This window comes from Anas acuta, unplaced genomic scaffold (genome assembly GCF_963932015.1).
Source record: "Anas acuta unplaced genomic scaffold, bAnaAcu1.1 SCAFFOLD_208, whole genome shotgun sequence".
Taxonomy (NCBI): Eukaryota; Metazoa; Chordata; class Aves; order Anseriformes; family Anatidae; genus Anas; species Anas acuta.
Genome location: NW_027076334.1, coordinates 63,007 through 85,756, shown reverse-complemented (window position 1 = coordinate 85,756; position 22,750 = coordinate 63,007). Strand labels below are relative to the sequence as shown.

At 43.6% G+C, this 22,750-nt stretch overlaps 1 protein-coding gene and 1 long non-coding RNA gene across 2 annotated transcripts; one reads left to right on the top strand and one right to left on the bottom strand.

The window, feature by feature from the left end:
* Window positions 1–861: 861 nt before the first annotated feature.
* On the bottom strand, window positions 862–14,953 carry LOC137849305 (cysteine protease ATG4A-like). Its single transcript, XM_068668835.1, has 12 exons — window positions 14,912–14,953; window positions 10,243–10,351; window positions 9,682–9,780; window positions 8,787–8,888; window positions 8,159–8,231; window positions 6,745–6,824; window positions 6,019–6,206; window positions 5,831–5,909; window positions 4,801–4,946; window positions 3,684–3,740; window positions 2,419–2,530; window positions 862–2,146 (listed from the first exon to the last, which is right to left on the bottom strand). The coding sequence occupies exons 1-12, from the start codon at window positions 14,951–14,953 to the stop codon at window positions 2,082–2,084; spliced, it is 1,152 nt and encodes a 383-aa protein (XP_068524936.1). The 3' UTR covers window positions 862–2,081.
* Window positions 14,954–15,870: 917 nt separating this feature from the next.
* Window positions 15,871–18,374, top strand: LOC137849306 (uncharacterized). Its single transcript, XR_011091849.1, has 3 exons — window positions 15,871–16,067; window positions 17,136–17,411; window positions 17,684–18,374. It is a non-coding gene; the product is annotated as an uncharacterized lncRNA (long non-coding RNA).
* Window positions 18,375–22,750: the final 4,376 nt, after the last annotated feature.

The window sequence follows — 22,750 nt, the reverse complement described above, 5'->3', positions numbered from 1 at the left end:
GGTGAGGATGAGCCCTGACAGTTCCTGCATTTTGGTTCTCCTGCAGCCCACAAAGCTCTCACTGCCTTGCCTGAATTTTAACCCCTTTGGAACCAAATCTACAGATTATCTCTGTAAATCCAAAACAGCACTTATTCACCATGTGAACAACAAATGCCTGGGATGGTTAACAGCACTTAGGTGCAAAGGTCAGATATATGTAGCTGCATGTTACACATTTTTAGTCTGAATAGCACAATTTATCCTTTGACTCCATTTTGCTGTCACGTGGATATCAATTTGCAATCATTTGGTCGGAGGGAAAAAAATCCACTGTTGCAATCAATAGAGTTAAGAAGTTTTTCAAGTACATTAGGAACAAAAATTAGAGTAATGACACAGATCTGATAGGGGATGGGTATTGCTTCAGTGAGAAATGATGGAAAAAAACACAACACAACACATGTGTATGTGTTGTTGGGTATTTGTAAAAAAAAAAAGAAACAAAAAAACAGGTTAATGAAAACTGCATGCTCAATTAGATGATTTTTTTGTTGTCATTGGTAGGGAATTGTGTGCTTTACAACACATATATAATATATATATATATATATATAATATATATAATATACATAATATTAATACATAACATAACATATATATATAACATACATAACATAATATATATATATATATTATATATGTTTTTTATATGTTTTATATATGTTTTAATAAAATAAGGAAATGATATTTTTTTTCTACGTGTGTGGTTTCCAAACTGTTGTTAATAAACATTAAACAAGATGCAATAGGATCTCGTTAACTCTTTTGTTTGAAAAAACAGTGGCCCTGATGGAGAGGTGCAAGTGAGAGGAGACAATATTCAGTATTTCTCTATGTTGTCATTTATTGGTGAAGATGAAAGTCTGCAGTTCATGTTCATTACACTAGCATGACAAAATGACCACAAGGGGGACTGTCTGGTAGTGAAAAGGAACTTCAGCATGGATTAAAAATCTTTGCCTTTCTTTATTCTGAACTGTTTTTCTTATGGCTGCTAGAGAGAGATTCTCTGCCTTAGAAATAAAACTGCCCAGGCTGTTCTGATAAACCTGTAGGGTTAAGGCACTTCTACCAAAACAGATTTCAAAAGGCAAGAAGTCAAAAAGCAACAATTCAGTAATCTGTGTACGCTTCTATATTAAGTTTTAAGATAACCTGGTTTATATTTAGTTCACACAAATTAACCAAACATAGCAGCATACAACCTAAGAAAAGCTTAAGAAATTTATTAGATGCACAGATAAAGTGCTGTAACAGAGAAACTTGTGTAAATCTATTCTAAAATAAATAAGGTACAGTTAAACCACCTTTGACTCGTTTTAACTCGGAAAGAAATAACCTAAGTTTTAATCATTTGAATTTTAAGGTCAAGGTGAAATATACCATAACTATAACAGTGGTTGTGATCTGTATCAACTATTTGAGTCTCCTGTTCCTCTTGAGGTCTCCCAGAAACAGGAAGGCTATTGCAAAATGTATACATTAGACATAGTTCCTTTTACAGAAACATTTTTGTAATAAGGTCTGGTTGCTCAAATACATGTTAAAATATTTAACAAGGAAACAATTTTCTCCTGATCCAGTCGATCTTTTAAACAAGACAATGTATTTTTCCTATGACGCAGCCCACAGGAGGGAACAGAAGTAAACATCCTCCTTAACTGAAGACTGTTTTGCTTGAAGAACTAAACTATTGCATTATTATATGAGAGCAAGAAATATCCATTTGGGTTATCCCTTTCTCCAAACATGGTGCCCAGTGATACATGTATTTTTGCCTTAATCTCAAAGGCCCGTTTGTCTCCAGGTAAGGTACGTTAAAAAAAGATTCCCTTTAAGCATCTTATCACAAGAGCTCTTACTGCCTTTCCATCCGGGGAAGCTTGTGTGTTAAACTGCCCTTGGAGTTTTGGATGCTACTAGATTTCTGTGCTCTGTTATCCATAATTTCAGGCACTTCGGGGCTAACATGGCTGTTTAAGTCAATGCAATAATATTACCAATATATTCAACACTCAGAAGAGTCACCACAGTTTCCTTCACACACTCAGGATTTCAAATTCTTCTTCCAATTCAAATAGCTTGTCAGTAGATTCAATGAGTTCTGTAAAAAAAGATAAAGAAAAAAATGCTTCTAAAGACATGCCTGATTTTGGTCACTTAAAAAAAAACAACTTTGAAAGACACATTCCAGAAAAGTACTTTGTAAGAGTGAAAAAATAAATCTGTGCTAGCAATTGTATGGCTTGTTTGGATACATGCCTGCTATATATTGCTTGACACTCACAAAGGATAGTTATTCTACCTGTGATTATTCTTTTATTTGCTAACGAGGAACATAACATTGCACAATTAGGCTTTTAATCGGTGCCTTACCTGCTCGTGTGGTTGTCACTTCTGGTTTTGTTGGAGGTATGAAAGGAGGCCAGTGTGGCGGGTACTTCTGGACCAGCTCCAACATCCGTAGACTCTGCTGCTTTAGAATCTCCTGAGGACAGAATGCTTTCATTTTAAAAGCTGGCTCGGGAGACGCTTCAAACACAAAACGTGTCTGCTTAATTGAAAGTGTTTTTTAATTACACATGTCCATCAGGAAAAAAAGTCTTTATACAGACATACTGTGAAATCCAAGCACCATGGTCTCTGTAATACATCCCTAGTTCAAACACATCTGGAAGACAGATCTCTTGAACTGTACTACAAATTATCAGTCTTATCATCTTTTGATATCAGCTTTGATATCTGCAAACCTGTAATTTTGTTTACATGTAGCAAGCACACTAGGAATGTACAATATTTTCTGCTTTTTAAAAGAAAGTTGCTTGCATAGAACTCTCCTCAAGTTTTCTGTTGATCAATGGCACAAAAGACAGATCTATCAGCTCCTCCAAAGGGGAAAAAAAAAAAAAAAAAAACGCATCAGATTTTGAAGGACAGGTTTTGGTCAGGAAAAAAGGTGTTCCTGAAGCCAAACGCTATTCCTCTTCAAAGAGAAGTTACCTTCTGTCCTGTATTTCAGTTATTTACAAACTGTTTTCCTTAGATGATTTTTTTTTTTTTTTAAATAAATGCCTTTAGAGGTTGATGGTACTTTACATTCAGACGTCTGGTGCTTAGCTTAACAGCTGCATGCAGAAACATCCTCAAGTCTGTTTCCTGTGGCAGCCAGCACCTTCTGTTCTCCCTAGATCAGCAGGAGCTAGAGGCCTGCAGCACTTACAGAATCAGATCTTTAAGATAGCTAGGACTAACAGTCATAATTAGAACACGCAATCTATTATGTCAAACAATAAAAAAGGATCAGGAAGCAAATCATTGACACATCACTACAATATGGCAGTTAAACCTTAGTCATTTAGTGAGAATTAGAAGTTAAAAGCAAGTGTCACCCAGTAACACCTTCAAGTGTGTATGTTTACACCCATTTTCCAACTGGCAGGGTTTGTGGCTGGTAAAGTGCTGAACAATTTCCAATTAGCAATTCAATAGTATTGCCTTACCCTGATGCTTTAATGCATTCTTCTCCATGGCTCATACAATTTGTATACAAAGGAAAATGCAAAGGAAAATTTTACAAAAAACAGACAATAAAAACCAGACTTTATAAAGAACAAATCGAGATGCTAAGTTCCCACTCTTACCTTTTGTACAAGACTACACCAGTTATCAAAATCACGTTCTTCTTTGCAAAAGAAGCCCTTAGGGGAAAAAACAAACACACAGAGTTTTACCTTTGCAGATGGTAGGTATGTGGTACCAGCAGGTAAGGCGGTTTGACCTCTGATACAGTAATGCCCTGTACGATCAGTAGATATAAGACTCCAAATATGTGGCAGCTCTAGGGAGAGAACCCACGGGGAGAACAAGGCCCTGCAAACCCCTAAAGAAATAGTCAAGCAAAAAATAGCAGCAGCTCCTGTGTGCTCCTCCATGGAGCGCCACCCAGTTCCTACAGTCCAGGTATCAGCAGAAGCTGAAAACTTGTAGATGATGGACCACCTAAGGAACTTTTCCATTGTGGTATCTATACTGAAAATATTTGCTCTTCATTATGATTTTGTCTGTCTCGTTGCATCATGCCACATTTTGCACAGTTACGTAGTTAAGTATTAAAACAAAACAAAACAAAACAAAACAAAAAAACTTTCTAAAAAGCAGCAGTATTAAAAAACAGGTATGTGAATGAATGACAGATACCGGTATCTTTACAGATTGTTTAAAGCTTTAGAAACACATCCCACTGGTGACAACTGCCAATCACCCAATCACAGGATACTGGCATGGGATCAGATCCAATTTTTTCAAATACCACAGTACCCCCATGACATTTTGGGTGAATTACAAATAATACATTTGTATTTGTAATTTGGGGTGAAATACAATAATTCCACTTAAACATTTTTAACTTATGATAGAAAGTAAGTTTAAGTAACTTGTCTAGAGGTGACCAAACATAAAGTAGTGATAGAATAAAACACGTAAACCTGTTTCAGTTCCTTGCTCTGACCATTATAATGCCTCTTGAAAGAAGTAAAAGCTGCTCAGTAAAGAAAACAAAGCGAGCTCCCTACAGTACAGACAGCTCCCCACTTGCCCTAAGATTCTCCATGTAGTTATGTACAAACTACTATGTGTTGATCACAGAAGACAGCTTTGTGATCTTGGTTCTGTTCAAGGAGATGCATTGCTGCCCTTACCAATGTAGAGAGACATTACTTTGAGATAAAGTATATGCATTCAAGATTTCCTGACACTTACTAAAGCTACTGAAGGGTCCAAATTCATGATCTTCATTCTATGTGGGGCTTCCTGGCAGTGGAAACTCTCATCGTCAACCGTGCCATTTTCTTCTGAATCTACAAAGCTTTGAGTGGTGTGAGGGTCCAGATAGATCAGCTCATTGCCTGGATGGGTAAAAGCCGTATGTTAAAAATAAGCAAGTGACATTAATAAGCACTTGGTCCAGAACTGTAAAATAGAAATTAGATTGCCATCGCAGTCAGTATAATCTAGACTTTCCAGCTAGGGATTCTTTAAGAGAATCGGAAGGTTTAGACACAACGTTTCCCACAGGGTATTTAGTATAACTTCCTATTGTGACCTATTACTGTAATTTTTTGGTTGGATATGTTCTATCTTTGTCACATACTTTTATTTTTCCATGTGAGATCCAGTACTTTTTTTTTTTTTTTTAAAAAAAATCTCAAGTGTTGTAAACACTAACATTTGACAGATTAAAAGGTACAGGATGTTCACAGATGCAATCTGTAATCCCATTAGGCATTCATTCAGAAATTGGAACAAAAAAGCCTAACTAAAACAGGTTAGGTTTTACAAAAGGACAAAATAGGGTTGCAAAATTTTGGCCCAAAGTGGGGTGAAATCTGAAGGAATGCATTTTAAATTAATTAGAGCAATACTTAATAACAGAAGGTATGCAAAAGGTGAAAAAGATACTGCCATCAGAAACAGTTTTGAAATACAAGAAAATAAAAGTGACATTTGACCAATACACTTGTCAAATGCTATCAGCTATTCTTAGTATGTTGCTCTTGTTGATGTCATCACTTATTTTTACACCTAGCTTTGCTGTTAACTTTCTGCTCCTGTTAAGGATCATCTCATACTGTTTCTAAACTCTTTTAGATATGCTTCTTCATTTATTTTATTCTATTCTCATCTTTCTTTACTTCTAGAGGTTCACGCTTAGACTCCTTACTATTTCCCCTTCAAAAAATGTTCTCTTTTGATCATCTGCACATTTGGAATAAGTTTCTTTTTTCCTTACCTAAAAATCCTATGAAATAATAGGCATTATTTGGTTTCCCTCCTAATGCTCCCAAAGACTGTGGCATCTTAAAGCATTCCTAGGAGTTCAAAAGGAGTAAAGGAAATTGTAATTCATTTCTTTACTGACATCACAGATACCCAAACTTATTTGACAGTAACGAGCAATGAATTGAAAGAAAACCTTACTTTAAATGCATCAATATATACGGGATTTATGTGATTTATCCCTAGTCGTAGAGGTATAATAAGCAAGAGGGGTTGCCAGCCTGTGCAGAGTCCTCCTGCGTTCTTGCTTCGGCCAAGAGCACTTCTGTGCAAATGTGCACTGCTGTGGGACGCGCTGCTGCTCTGAGGAGGGGACCGGCACATTTTTTCTGCGGGAATAAAACTAGAAATCAGTCAACGCACAGAGGAACACAAAGCAGATCTTCCTCTCAGTAGTGAATTAAGCTAGTTTGCCAGGGATCTTTATAGGGCACCCAAGACAAAACGAGCCGGGCATGGCAATTACAGCTATTTAGTAGAAGTAATTCTAGCAGACAGTATGTGCTGGCACGTCCAAGTGAGACGTTAGATAAATGATTGGGGGATGACAATTTAAGACTGCAGTGACATGTACTATTAATGTTATTAATACTGTCAAGCTTTGCCTATAAAACGACAGAGAAATGAAATGGCAGAAATGATGACAGTAGAAATTCTTCAAGGAGCTCTTCACATCCAGTGATGTGAGCATGGAGTTGGCATCAGGGATCAAAAAAACACAACTGAGTTTGTATGTCCTTCTTCCCTCTTCTTACCCTTGCAAGACAAAGCCATGGCCCCCTAAGTATTTGTTCATGTTTAGATACATGCTGGCAAATGGAGTCAAATCAGAAACTGTTACCAGAAAACTGATGAGGTGTCACTTACTGATGTCTTCAATGACCACCGTATTGCCCACAGATACAGAAACTGCTAATGAATTCCATTCATCAAATAAAGCAAGCTTCCTAGAAAACATTAAGGTACTAATTAATATAAACTAGTTGGATCAAAAGGGTAGCTTTACACTCAGAACCATTTATTTATTTTTTTTTTCTTAAGAAAAAACATCCTTTCTGCATTTTTTAAAGTCTCCATGTAAAAAAAAAGAAAACTTTAAACATTAAATGTTTAATATCTTTAGAAAAATAGGTACTGAGTGGTACCAGGAAAAACATATGCGCTGCACCATGTGCAAACTGTTTTGTCTTACGGCTAAGTGCAGTGACAGTAACAGTCCAACTACATCAAGTTTATTACTTTTTATTGCACTCGACAGTCTCTGCAATGGGTTCTTGCCCAATTGTGTCTTTTCTCATCTGGAAAAGAAAAAAATTCCTATGCCAGTTTTGCAGATTACTTTTTGCTTAAGAAATCCCACTGAATTCAGTGGAATTACTTCTGCCTGAGCCTGCGTGCACAGCAGAAATGGGGCATTAAAAGCTAAATCAGCTAAGGGTTTGGGGCACCAAAACTTCAGTGGGAGACAGCAGCACACAGTTTTATGTCCACTTCTGCAAAATCCAAACCTTTGGGGAAGGGAGCTAAGCTCTTAAGCTGCACTGGCAGAATTAGCTGTTTCAAATAAGCCAGAAAGAAATGGGGGTGAGCGTTTCACCATGAAAAACTTGGCCATGAAAGATCTGGAGTCCAGGGCATGCTTCAGCTCCCCTCCCTCTTCAGATCATGTGCCTGTTCCAGGGTGTCAAAGACTTGCTGCTGAGCTCGCAGGACCTGTAGCCTAGCCCCTGCCTGAGGTAAGACACCTCCACGTACCCCTGGAGAACTGAGCAGCCTCAGTTCCTTTCAGTGTGGCTCCCAGACTATGAGGAGCTGCCCATCTTTATCCAGTAGCCTTGCTGGCAGAACTGCTGCTCAGAAAGGGAGGAATTGCAGCTCAGTTCCCTCCTCAGCCGAGATGGCTTCTCTCTGATGTTTCACGCCACCACTCCGACCTACACGGTGGCACTCTCGACCTGCCAGAGCTGTGCCACTGTGCAGAAAGGAATATACATCTGTGGTGTGACTGGTGAGGGCATGCAGACGGCATAGCAGGAGACCTTCCTGCAGTTTCTTCTCCTCAGGCTCTTCCTTTATTAAAATTTAGAGGTCACCCATTCCCAACTCAGTACCTGCACACCGAGCTGTGGCATGACATTCCATGCTGCACTTGTAAAGAGATGGCAAGTACATTCCTGACTGTGGGACAGGGGGAGATGCAGCCTTCAAAACTCTGCCTGGGCCTTGTCTTGGCTGCCTCAGGGGAGTACGTTCTGAATGAGACTGGTATGATCTCACTTACTTTAGTACTTGAGCAACTGTATTTGGTCCAAACCATTCTCCAATTGACTTCCCCTCTCCAACACCCACCTGTGCTGTTTTCATAGTGAAAAAAAGACACACGTACACAAAATCAAAGAAAAATGAGACCATAAAGAATGTGGGAACAATATACAGTAAATACCGTGACTGTCAAACATTCTAGAGTAACTGCAATCTGTATTTAGCAATAACACTTATTTTCTCAATCTATGCTCTTTTCAAAACTTAGGGAGTGCCAGTTTCTTTAATAAACTAAAGGCTTCTAAACTATAATGAGAATTACAAGTTAACAAATGTTAGTGCCCCTTATTACAAATTACAGCAATAAGCTACAAGACTGTCTATTCTAACATTACTGACTCTGGTACCCAAGGCTTACAGAGTTTATCAAGAGCTAGATTCTAGTACATGGCTTTATTTAGGTCTCAGGGAATGTTTCTGTACTACTAGTCTTTGCGCCCATCTGCATACCTTTTTATTTTTGTATAAGCATACACATTGTCTTCACATCCACTTTTTAAAATTATGAATTAACATACTGCAAATTAGTGATTCAACACAGTAGAAATTTCAGTGGAAAAAACCTGAAAGTTTATGTTTGTTCTTACCCATCTGGTGGATTGAATAACAGCAAGCCTTCCTGTTGAGAAAGCATCGTAGGATTCTGTGATATTCTTCTGGTTGTTTTTTGTGTTTTTCCCATTGCCAATCTGAAAGGAAAAATTGATATAGAATAAAAAATGGTGACGTTTTCATTACACTGATCAAATGTCTAGACAGCAGAAAGCTTTATAATGAGATGTTAAAAGACATTTCAATTCATCTCGAATATTTACATTTTGTGTAGAGCTCCTAGAATTCCAAGCTTGTTATTTATCATCAAGCTGCCCTTTATCATCATAGGCTAGATTGTAAAAACAGGGAAAATAAAACAAAACAAAAACATCAACTGCAAACATATTCTGACGGATCATGCTGCGTGTTGATAGCCATTCCAGTATCTATGAGCTTCCAAGATTATTTAAAAGTACAGGCTGTGTTTAGACCTTGTTGGATTTCTAAGCACCCATTAAATAACAACATAAGATCCATACAGAAAGTCCAAACACTCCACTGGCAGCATCCTGGGATGTGACATGCATGCTTAAGAGCTTGCACCAGGGGGGTTTGGACCTCGTGCTGCTGACAAGCGAGTAGTGAAGAGAAGGGTAAGAGCACTGTCCCACGGTGGCAGGTTTTCCCTTGGCCTCAACTTGGGTGTTACACTAAAAGGTTTATAAAATAATGGCGACAGGATTCCCCATTTGTTCTCCTTCTATGCCTATTTCTCTGCTTCAGGCTGGGATGATTTCACCCAGCTGAATATGAATTGATTCATTAGGAACTGTTACCAGGGCATCAAAGAAAGTCTCACTAATAAATTCAGGGTTTGTGCTTTTAATGGAGTACTTACGAAGAAGCGTCTGCAGACAATACCGAAGTTCCCTCAGGACCAGCACTCACCTCTCCCTAAGTGTCTGCAGATCAATGCTTGGGCCAGCATCATCTGCCCACATCGCAGCATACATCCCCAGCCAGCGTCCGACGAAGGACCCGTGCCTCCTGTTAGGAAAGTTCATCACAATCAGTGCAGGCTTTCAACTGGGTGCAGCACCAAGAGGACATTTCAGAGTGCTAGAAAACAGATAGGGCTGCTGAAGCCTCCATGAACTGTCCTACAGATAAAAGGCACAGAGCAAGACTTTGGTTCCATGCTGTTGGTCTAATTCTAATCTCTGCATTGCACAAATAAACAAAATTCATTTATTCCTTGTGGAGCTGACTTACTCTTTTCATTCTTCAAGCAGCATTCACAAACCATTTACTGCATGCTATACAACATGATCACCTGTTTACATACAGACATAAATAAACACTGATTTTAATAATCTTCATGTTTGCATAAACAGTTAAAATGATGCTCAAAATGCGCTAATACTCTAGAAATATTTTCCCAGCCTACGATGCCATCACTTATCTTGCTATTTAATTTAGAACAATGCAGCAAATCTGCAGTATACTCACCAATAGGCGAAAACTTTCTTATATACGTAAACCACACGTAAACCACAGTAAACCACACGTGAACACAACTTGGTTTATTGTCTGACTTTGGCTTATGGTGCGTCTGTTGCTGTGTCCAGCACAGTGCAGCCCCTAAATTGCTACCAAAACCTTGCCACAAACCTCAATCCCCCTGTTAAAAGAGACCCTCTTGTTTGTTGCCCTTCTTTCGACACTCTCTAACAGGTTTATGTCTTCATACATATATATACAACAAAACATCAAAGAGCTCAGCAAGGTCCACCAAGGAAAGGAAGCAATGCAGGAGAAAGAAGACAGGACAACAGGGAGAATGGGCAGCATAAGGGAGGAGGCAGCCAGTGGCCTTAAAAACAAAGCCTAAAAAAAAACTTCCACTAGTGGGACATAGTGAATTGGAGCTCTGGGGTCTGCATCTAGAGATGTCTTTTCTATTTATCGTGTTGTTGCGGAGATGGGTCCTCTGGCTTTGGTTGTGTTTTTTCATGTTGGGCAATTATCTCCCAAGAAGAACCCCCTGTTGGACAGAAAGGTAGAGGTGTGCTCCAGAAACACAGTGATGGCAAGGAGTCCTCCACTTCATTCTGGCATTTTTTTCCAGCTGGAAGCATTCCCAGTTGTCAACGGAATTGGTTTTGAGGAGTAGGAAAGACAGCATTGCTGGATTTCTGCTTTCTCCTCCATCCTATCAGACCACATCATGAGAGTTGTCTTTGTTTGATGTTCTTATGTCGCGTTCTGTTATTCTACATTTTTTTCTCTCTGATGTGATTTTATGTTCTTCTGTTACGTTATGTTCTTATGTTCACAACAGGACTCCTTGCCAACACCGCCTCACAGACACCTGGGCCAAAGAGCAGGGCCTTGAGCGGCTAGCTCACCATGACAGAGCTCATTTCCTTCCCAGTAGCTGCCAGGTGCCCTCTGGGGGCATTTCGGGGCTACAGCATGGGAAGACTTCTTTGGGGTGGGAAGCCATTGGGCTAGGAAATGGGCAATGTTCCCTAGGAAGGAAATCCCTGGGAAGCAAAAGCCTTGGGATGGGAAGTCTTGAATGGGGTGGGTACCATTCCCTGGGGAAGGAAGTGCTTGGAGAAGTCCTCCAAGAGAGGGGAATTCTTTGGGACGAGGTCTCTTTGGCTGAAGAAACGCTTCGTGTTGATGGGGCAGATTTCGTCTGGGTTGCTGGGAATGTGCCATGCGGTGAAATGGCAAGGATGGGCACTGCCGCTGAGGCCGAGAAGCTGGTCCTGGGCTGGGCAAGCCTTGGGCCGGGCAAGTGGTGGTGTGGAAGCGTCCTGGGCATGGCAAGTGCTGCGTGGGAGGGAAAGCCTGCTGGGGATGGCCAAGTCTTGCGCTGGGCAGCCTGCTTGGCTCCAAAGCCTGCAGTCCTCCCCAAGATGTCGGCGAGGGGCTGGTCAGCCGTTGGGACGGAACCCCCGTTGCCCGTGTTCCCCAAGCAACCGCCCCACTCTCCAGCCACCATGGCAGGTCCAGCAGCCGGCTCCCGCTCCTCCCGGGGCTGCGGCCCTGCTGGCGAGCCCAGCGCCCCAGAGCTCAGCCCAGCGCCAGCAACAGCAACAATTAAGTTACCTTATTTATTATTTCATGTTATTTCATAATTTCATGTTCAGTTATTTCATGCAGCCCGCTCCCGCTGCCCATGCTCAGGCCGGGCATGGATGTGGGCATGGCCAGCACGGACGGCAGAAAATGGGTGCATGGCTGGATGGATGGCTGGGTGGGAGTTGGGAATTCAGCCTTGGGATCAGAACTGGGAGGTTATTGGGATAGGAAATGATCAGTGGGATGGGAAGTGATGATGGGGATAGGAACTCATTGGGATGGGAAAAATGGGTTTTATTTGTATTAAATTTACATTTTAAAATTGTATTTAATTTCCTGGGATTTATTATTTATTTAATTAAATCCACTTGATTGACTGTGTTGTACAGTATGGCATTGTTTCATTATTATAAAATGATAAGTATTTAATATTATTAATTAAACAATATTTCTATATTTTATACTCGTAAGGGGGTGTCGAGAGGCAGGAGACCTTTTCTCCATTAACACCAGCGACAGGACCCACGGGAACGGGGTTAAGCTGAGGCAGGGGAAATTTAGGCTTGACATAAGGAGGGGGTTCTTCACAGAGACGGTGGTTGCACACTGGAACGGGCTCCCCAGGGAAGTGGTCACTGCACCGAGCCTGTCTGAATTTAAGAAGAGATTGGACTGTGCACTTAGTCACATGCTCTGAACTTTTGGGTAGACCTGTGCGGTGTCAAGAGTTGGACTTGATGATCCTTAAGGGTCCCTTCCAACTCAGGATATTCTATGCTTCTATGATTCTATGATACATTATAAATTATCAATATTCTCATTTCTTATTTTGTTTGTTTTTATTCCTTTTGTACCCTATTAAACTCTCTTTATCACAGTGCACTGGTTTGTTCTTATACTTTTTCTTATACTGTGGAGCCCAAAACTGCACTCAGTACTCAGTACATGGAATACCAAGAGAGACTGCCTGGCATTTTCTCTTCTCTGCAGAAGCTCTGTTGCTAACACTGTCCAGAAATCACCACTGTCACAGACGGTAGTAGCATTCCCTCCTCCCACAGTTGGTTCTTCCCCCCCAAGACTTAGACACCATCCGGAAAAATAAGAAGAATAATACTAATAAAGTAAATAAAATAAAATACAATACAATACAATACAATAAAATAAAATAAAATAAAATAAAATAAAATAAAATAAAATAAAATAAAATAAAATAAAATAAAATAAAATAAAATAAAATAAAATTAATTAAAATAGTCAAAAGCCGTCAGGAAGGCAGTGGTGCAGACTGTGGAGAGCCTGGGTTCAAATCCTTCTTCTGTGAGGCTCTGAACCTATATCCCACCACAATCTCTCTGCTAATGTATGGCAGGGAAAGGAGGAAGAAAGAACATATCTCCCGCACTTTCCATTTATTGTTGACTGACAATTCTGTAGAGTTATAAAGCCTCAATCAGTGAGATACAGGGTTCTTCTCACATTGTCTCACTGTGCCCTAAGCGGAACAGCTCTCATTTAATAGATGCTTCACCACAAAATCATGAGTCATCTGCAGTTTTGAACTTTTCTGGGATCAAGTCCCTTCAGATGGTTGAGGAATCTGCTCCAGCACCTATGTAAACTGGTGCTCTACTAAGCTAGTGAGTGAACAAGAGAGAAATCCTCTGCTAGATGACTTGACAAATTGGGTCTGAAAATAGTGTTGAGGCAGAATAGTCCACGATTTTTGCCTTGGGTGCACAGAGGGATTGGGTGTTGTAGACTTCTTTTATTCTTCATTAAGATAAACATTTTCAAAAATGTGCTTGTTCAACCTTGCTCCCACTGTGTGCATGGGAGGGAGATAACTGAAAGTGGGGAGCGTTGCTTGCATCCTGCAAGTGGCTGAGGTCCAGTGGGGTTGGAGGCTTTCTTCCTCCTTTTGGAAATGCAAAGCAACCCTGCACCTCCCCTGCACTTGCAGGAGGATCATGACAGCCCAAAGCACAGCGGCTTTGTAATTGCTGCATACACTTCGATCGGATTTACGTGGCAAGGGTTTGGTAGCAGGGGCTTGCAGGGATGGCGTCTGTGAGAACAGTCCAGACAACAGCCAGCTCCAGATAGCTCCAAAAGGGCCCCGGCGCTTGCCAGAGCTGAGCCAATAAGCGATGTTGTTTGCACCTCTGGGAGAGCAGATGGAAGAAGGGGGAAATACTGCTGCACAACAGAAGCTGGAAGAGCAAGGAGTGAGAAGCAGCCCTGCAGCCCCCAAGGTGAGTGCAGCAGGAGGCAGGAGGTGCTCCAGGCTCACAGCAGCAGTTCCCCTGCAGCCTGTGCAGGGAGAGGCCCCCGGTGGAGCAGGCTGTCCCCCTGCACCCATGGGTCCCCCATGGAGCAGATCTCCACGCTGCTGCCCCCCTGTGGGTGGAGGAGCCCCCGGTGGAGCAGGTGGCTGTGGCCTGGAGGAGTCTGCGGCCTGTGGAGAGCCCCCGCAGGAGCAGGCCCCGGGCCGCAGCTGCAGCCCCCCCGTGGAGAAGAGCCCCCGCAGGAGCAGGGGGGCTGGGGGGAGCTGCCGCCCAGCCGTGGGGGACCCGTGCTGGAGCAGTTTGCTCCTGGGGGATGGATGGATGGAGCCCGTGGGACGGAGCCGTTTGGGAGCAGTGCTTGAGGAGCTGCTGCCTGTGGGCAGCCCGTGTGGGATCAGCTGGGGAAGGATGGCATCCCGTGGGAGGGACCCCACGGGGAGCAGGGGCAGGGAGGGACCCTGAGGGTCACTCTGCTGAGTCTGCTTTGCCCGTCACGATACTTGTTGAGCCATCGCCCTGTCCTTATCTCAGCCCTGGAGCCCTTTGCATAATATTTTCTCCCCCTTTCCCTTTGAGGAGGGGGAGTGAGAGAGCGGCTGTGGTGGAACTCGGCTGCCCACCCGCTTTGAACCACCGCAGTTGCAAAGTCCTGGGAAAGATTTCTTTCAAGAAATTAAACAAGGTGTTTAACAAAGAAATGCAGAGTTTCCTTTTGAAGGCTTCCTGGAGAATTGGGCTTCTTTCCTATTCCCAGCTCAGAGGAAGGGAATTGTTGATTTCACCTTCTTTTTTCTTACATGGAAATCAAAGGTGAACTGCTCTACAAGGACGGGCAACATCTCAGAATCAAGCTCTTTTGCTCTGTAGTCCTTTCTCAAGGAAAAGATTGATCACCCACCTTCCACAGATGTAGGGGAGCAGAGAATAATTTGGGAACTACTCTAATTCAAGTCAGTTTGGGCATAGTGGTACTTCCCTAGCTGTTTCTGAGACAGACGCATTAGCAACAGAGAGTGTTGTGCCGTCACTGGGAGGCGCCTGCGGTGATGACTTCAGAAACAGAACTGAATTGTGTCACCACAGCACTTTGGCAACAGCTGCCTCTGTGCACGTTTAGCTGGGAGGCACAGAGAAGGGTGCTGGATGCGATGAAACCACGTGAGGAGTTGTGGATCTCCCCTTGAGGTGCACAGAGAGGGACCATGCCCTTCTGTAAGTGTTTTGATGCTTGGCTGAGGAAAAAAATGTGGTTTTGTTGTGAATGCTTCATTGTAGTATTCTGTAGTTTGTGTCAAGTCCTTACAGAAGCCTCAAGATTGGTACTTTGCTCAATGATGGAGCTGCACAGAGTGAGAACAGACCCAATGTACGGGTGAGGGCCTCTGCACGTTCTCTTCTTCCTACAGACGATCAACAAATAAGGGGAGACAGAGAAGAGTGTGCTGTGGTCCTCCCATAGACCGCAAGTACTAAAGCATAAACAAGAGGCTTAAGAGTCCCCCTGTCATGTTAAAATTCAGGACAGCAATGGACTTCCTCACACGGGCTGGCCTGTCGACTAGTGTCTCAGGCTGTGGCGTATGAAGATGCACTCCATCTGCTTTCAGGGTAGCAATGGCAGTGGGCAAGCTGCCTGACCTTAACATTTGTCATTTCATTTCTCACCTGAGTTTTGGTGGTTCTCCACGATTGATTCTTGGTCTAGAAAAAAAAAAAAAAAAAAAAAAAAAAAGTGAATTTGGATCAAAATAAAAGGATAAAAGGATTTCCTTTCCATTAATTACATGTTCTTAACTTAACTAAAAAAAGTGAACTGCGATGAAAATAAAAGGATTTCCTTTCCATTCATTACATGTTCTTACCTTTGTAACAGATTTGGTTATTGACTTAGAAGGCAAATATCTGGCCAGACTGCAAGACTTGTGCTCGCAGCGTGGGACAGCTCTCGTAAAGGTGATTCAGGGCAGTTTCTGGAAAACAAGACATCAGATCTCCAAAACACTTTCTTTGTGCTAATGTAGGAAGGGTGAGTAAGTGTAAAGGTAAGAGCCCAGATACCGTAAGAAGCAGAAAGTGTGAAGGAAACTTCCTTCTGGCTGATACAGCTCCATATCTAGTTGTCAAGTATGAAGAGAGCAGTGCTAAGTTTCTTGGGGAGAGGAAAACAAAGAGGCTGGGAGAGTGTACAAAGAAAAAAATGGGATGAGCTATTTCAGGAAATCCTAGTAACTGGAAATAGAGATTGGAAGAGTGCTTTAAGCCAAGACAGACATGTTTTAAAACTAAAACCTAGGAGTTGAATGAACCAAGAAATGAATCCCTTTTGATTATGCAGTTGTGTCCAGCGTTATCTTGGGAAATCTGGTTTCCACATAAAACGTATCTGGGGTTTGAAGTTCTCCTACGGCCCTTCTCTGTGTATTCCCTACTGTTTGGTAAGCGCTGAGGTCACACTGCAGACAGCAGCACGTCCTCTCCCCACTACTTAGCTGTCTGTTCTCACAACACGTCTAGGAACAGAATGGCTTGGACACAACTGCGCCTAGGACCGAGTTCATTCAAGCTGCTGGACGAGGTAAAAGCTCTGGACAAGCGAAGGGGAGGGAGGGATGGGTGGACATACAATATGATCACTTTAATCTCATTTCTCTAAGAATCCTGGCTGAGAAAACAAAACAAAACAGAATCAAAAAGAACAGAACAGAACAGAACAAATGAAGCAAGCAGCTAGCTTGCTGGAGACATTGTCTGGGAAGCAGTGAAAACACTTGCAAACAAAAACACGTCAAAGGACTAACTCTTTGAGCTTAATTCTAATCCAACAGCATAACCTCAAAGTCCTGTTTCTGTTCGTAACAGGCTGCTACAGTAACATGTCCCATTGGATGACTTTGCAGCATAGATGTCAGGAATGCAGCTTGGGATCCCCTCCTTCTACTCAGAGTTCACTTTGAAGGGATGAGCAAGTAATTCTTCCTGGGTTGACGGAAATCTAAAGTCTGTTTTCTAACATTCTTCCAGACGCTTCTCTGTCCATCGGCCTGTCCTGCCAACTCTGGTGTGAGTGTGAAGTTGTGGCAAGAGGGATTTCCCATTCCTATTTGACCTGATGGACACCAGCTTTCCTCGGAAATGGCTGATGTTGCTGAGGAGGCAGCAGTATCAAAGCCCTTGCTGATGAAGGTACAACAAGCTGGGGAGGCTTTGGCATTTCTGCACAACGCTGCTCCCTGACTGTCACTCCAGACTCAGATTCGGAAAGAAGCAAAGCAAGCTAGAGGAAAACTGGATGTCCTGGTAATTTTCTTTTCCTTTTATTTCTTCATTCTTCACTTGTAAGAAAATCTAAATCTTAACCCTTTGTTTGAAAACACGGCTTTACGGAAATGCTTATGGGTGTGCTCCTTCACCTTGTGTGGAACCTGCTTCACCTCGCTTCAGCTATAGGACACCTATGCTCCAATTTATGCTTCCCATGATAAAGCGGTGTTCTTTCGGTATTCTTTTCTGTGATGCTTGCAGGCGAGGTTGAAAAGAGTTGTCAGTAGGATTCTTCGTTTCCTTTGCAGTATCCAAAGCTCCGTATTACCGTGGATCTTCTCCTCTGATCTGGAAAGCTTCACAGGCCAAAAGAGAATTGAGATGAAGAAGGAAATAGTGAATGCTGACCAATATTGCCAAGTACCACCCGTAAGTTTTGTGAAAGAATCCGGTGCATTTCTGTAGTGGTAGAAAGTTCATCAAATCATCGTCGTGCACTTGAAGGCAAGCAATGCTGTAAAAATGAAGAATGCAAGGCCCTGCTTAAGGACAATCTTCAGGCTGCTTCTAGATCAACAGCTTATTTGCTTCTTCCACAACCTCATCTCCGCTTGCTTAGAAGTTGTGAAGGTCGGAAGCACACTCCGTCTTTTTCATCCCCTCTGTGTATCTTTTCCCTGACAGCAACTTCTGTCTTGGCTCTTCACATCCAGCCAGAGCAGTTGCTTTGCCTCCGCAACCTGCAGGCTGACCTCTCGTGTGTACCTGTGCTGGACTGAGGGTAATGCTTGTAACGCACACAGATGCTGCATTCACTGTGACTTTTAGAAAAGAGAGCAAGAAGCTAACCTGCACAGCAGACTCTTAGGTTTCTGTCTCTCTCTCTCTCTCTCTCTCTCTCTCTGCATATATATTTCAGTACTTATTTACTTCTTTAAAGATACCTTAAATAGAATAGATACTTTAAGAAAGCCTACTTGTTCTTCCCCTTTCCTTGTTTTTAACGTTTGCTTTTCTAACCAATCCTTAATGTTACAACATTGGATTGATGCAGTACTCAGTCCTTAGAAGTTCTCAAAGCACATCAGTGATTTCTCTATTTCTCAACCTTTCCATCTTCATTGAGATCTCTCATCTGAATTTAGGTATGAGGTGAAGAAGAACACTGCAACCAGCTGAAGCCGTATCAGACACATGCTTCTGCTAGGAAGTCATTCCGAGTGATTCCACGGTGTACTTTAGACAGGTTTGCTCTGGTCCTCTGGACTCAGCATCCCCAAGGGATATTTCAAAGCTCTCGGAAGGACCCGTCATTATCTCTGACACTGCAGCCTCCAGTAGGAAGGGGTAAATATTCCTTGCCCTTGTGCAAAGGAACTACTCAGTTAGCTGTTTCTAACCCAAATCTCGGTGTTGTCTTCTATTGACAGACACCACCCGGCTAGCCAAGCTAAACCACTGAAAATGGAAGGAGTGGGACATCTTCCAAAGCCTGCTGCTGCTTCTAAGCAGAACTGCGCTGTAGGTGGGGACACAGCAAGAGGAAACGTCCAGGCCACGGTGGAACTGCAAGGCACCTGTCTGAGCCACACAACGAAGTCAGCGATTCCCAGTTGGAGACTGTTGCTCGACCAGTGACACAGCAGCTGGAGCGCTTCTGGTTGCTGCTGATGGGTTCCTGTGAATCAGCCAGGCATAGGAGCTATGAGAACGACTGAAGCGATTTGAAGTTACCCGAAAGAAAGAAGAGAGGAGAGAAGAAGACAAGAGGGGAGGGAAGGGGAGGGAATAAAAGGAAGGGAGGGGAGGGGAGGGCAGGGGGAGGGTAGGATAGGATAGGATAGGATAGGATAGGATAGGATAGGATAGGATAGGATAGGATAGGATAGGATAGGATTGGATAGGATAGGGTAGGGTAGGGTAGGGTAGGGTAGGGTAGGGTAGGGTAGGGTAGGGTAGGGTAGGGTAGGGTAGGGTAGGGTAGGGTAGGGTAGGGTAGCATAGCGTAGTGTAGCGTGTTAGAGGGGAGGGGAGCATAGGAGAGTATAGGGTAGTGTAGGGGATCGGAGTTTAGGGGAGTGTAGGGTAGGATACGGGAGGGGAGTGTAGGAGACTGTAGGGGAGGGGGGCATAGGGTAATGTAGGGTAGTGTAGCGAATGGGAGTTTAGGGTAGGATAGGGGAGGGGAGTGTAGGAGTGTGTAGGGTAGTATAGGGGAGGGGAGTGTAGCAGAGTATAGGGACAGGGAGCATAGGGGAGCTGATGGTAGGGGAGGGGAGGAGACGGGAGGGGAAGGGAGGGGAGGGGAGGGGATGGGGGGGAGGGGAGGGGAGGGGAGGCAAAAGTGGGGAGGGGAGGCAAAAGAGGGGAGGGGAGGGGAGGGGAGGGGAGGGGAGGGGAGGGGAGGGGAGGGGAGGGGAGGGGAGGGGAGGGGAGGGGAGTGCTACCATAAATAAAATTGCCAAATACATGACATTTTGGATCTGGAGCCAAATCTTTGTGTACATGTCCTCTCCCCGTAGCCCCACGTGCTGACCACCCACCCGAATCTATCATACTGTTGGTCAGAAAGAACAGGGAGCATAGGGGAGGGCAGGGGAGTGGAGGGAAGGGAAAAGAGGGGATGGGAGGGGTGGGGAGCGCTACCATCAATAAAATTGCCAAATACAATGAAGGAGCAGCAGAGCCTGCAACCTCCATTCCCCAACATCCTCCAACCACCCCCCACTGCTCTGTGGGAAATAGGTAGAAGAATCAAGACTGAGGTTTAGCCTGGGATGGAGGTAGTGTGGCGAGGTGGTTTTCTGTTTGGTTGGTTGGTTGGTTGGTTGGTTGGTTGGTTTGTTTTAAAGTTTTTAAATTCTCACTGTCCTACTTTGTGATCAGTTGGCAATAAATTCAATTACTCTTCCCCAAGCCAAGTCTGTTTAGTCCATGAAGCCATCTTCCAGTCCTGAAATAAGAAAGGAAACAGACCTGCAAGCAACTGTTACACAAGTGCAGGAAGAGTGACAAAGGAGGGTTTTGAGGCATGAAGTTACTGCAAGGATGCTCTGCTCTTTCCTCACTTCAGGATGAAAAGCACGGCACTAGTGGGTGGTCTGTGGTGGTAGTTGTTTTTTTGTTGTTTGTTTGTTTGTTTGTTGTTTTGTCAGCTCCACCCCACAGTATTTTGCTTGTTCTACTTGTTTTGGTGTGCCCCCATTCCCTCCCTCAAGGTAAAACATCCCTAGGGGCCATAACTTGCTGTTAGCAAACAAGACCTTGCAAAAGAGTGAAGTTAACATGGCACCACCTGCACTGATGTATATGTATATGCAGACAGAGCCAGTCCTGTCTCTTGATTCCTTCTGCCTGAAGAGCAGCAGACAATCGAGTTCTTGTCTTCAGTAGCTACGGCCTTAACCAACTGTGCAGTCTGTCCATTCATACACAGAGGAGGAAAAATAGCGTGGAATAACTCCTCTCCTTTGTGCTAACAGAGGAGGGTACAGCTTCCTCACTCCAACCCCACCGAGGCAAACCAGTCAGCAGTGCACGCCAGAGCCTCCGTCTCTTCCCCGTCTCATGATGTGCAGCTGGATCACTCTCCCTTCTATCCCCAGGATCGCTTTCAGCACAGTCACAGAAGGGTCAGACTCACAGCTTTAGGACCCATCAGAAGAGGCTTTCACTCTTCTGCCACCACACCCCCTATACACATGCAATTTCACACATGCAAAGAGACACCATGGATTGGGGAGTTGCACAGAGAGGAGACCACACCCGTTTGCCTGCCTGCAGTTTGACACCAGTAGGGAGGTAATTCCCGTCAGGAGTTTCCATAGAGATGACAGAATATGGCCCTAGGCTCCTGCTGCTTCTTTCAGCCCTAATTCTTCAAATCCATAGGAACGTAAGAAACCTTCCCAGCCAAGTGCTGCATATCTTGAAGGTTGGAGAACCCACAGCCTTCTGCTTCATTTCATTTTAAAGATCAATCCCAATGTCACTCCCATAGAAGTAGTGGAAGCCATCTGGCTGGCTTGGCTTTCTCTCCAAAGAAGACCAAATGAGAGTTGGTCACGGGTGAGGATGAGCCCTGACAGTTCCTGCATTTTGGTTCTCCTGCAGCCCACAAAGCTCTCACTGCCTTGCCTGAATTTTAACCCCTTTGGAACCAAATCTACAGATTATCTCTGTAAATCCAAAACAGCACTTATTCACCATGTGAACAACAAATGCCTGGGATGGTTAACAGCACTTAGGTGCAAAGGTTAGATATATGTAGCTGCATGTTACACATTTTTAGTCTGAATAGCACAATTTATCCTTTGACTCCATTTTGCTGTCACGTGGATATCAATTTGCAATCATTTGGTCTGTCCTCCCTTTGGTGGCTTCCGTGAGAAGAATCTAGAAGCTGCTCCCCGTTAGATAACGGCTCCACTGCTGGCCAGAGCCAAGCCAAGAAACGATGTCGCTTGTTCCTCTGGGAGAGCATATTGAAGAAAGGAGAACAAAAATAACAACAAAAAGCTGTTTCACAGGGAGAAAGAGAGGAGAAGCAGCCCTGCAGCCCCCCAGGTGAGTGCAGCAGGAGGGCAGGAGGCAGCAGCAGTTCCCCTGCGGGCTGTGCAGGGAGAGGCCCCCGGTGGAGCAGGCTGTCCCCCTGCACCCATGGGTCCCCCATGGAGCAGATTTCCACGCTGCAGCGCCCCTGTGGGTGGAGGAGCCCCCGGTGGAGCAGGTGGCTGTGGCCTGGAGGAGGCTGCGGCCTGTGGAGAGCCCCCGCAGGAGCAGGCCCCGGGCCGCAGCTGCAGCCATGGAGAGGAGCCCACGGGGAGCAGGGGCAGAGAGGGACCTTGGAGGAGGGAACTGTATCCTCTTTTTTCATCGGTGCTGAGATTGAGGATCAGGATTTCGTGGTAGGAATTTGTTTAGATGAACCAATTTACATCCATATGGGCTTTGTATGTTTGTTTCACCTTGTCTTGCAGGACCATCTTGGCTGGGTCTGCAGTGTTGTGCAAAAGTGAAGTTTTTCACAATAAAGGGCAGCTTTTTTTTCGGGGAAAAGGCTGAGGTGGCCTTCATCAGAGTCTTGTGACCTGAAAATGCAGAAAATGGGTGCATGGCTGGCTGGATGGGTGGGTGGGAGTTGGGAATTCAGCCTTGGGATCAGAACTGGGACGTTGTTGGGATAGGAAATGATCAGTGGGATGGGAAGTGATGATGGGGATAGGAACTCATTGGGATGGGATAAATGGGTTTTATTTTTATTGCATTCAATCCACTTTATTGACTGTGTTGTACAGTATGGCGTTGTTTTATTACTATAAAATTATGATGATTATTATTTAATCTTATTAATTAAACAATTTATATACGTTATT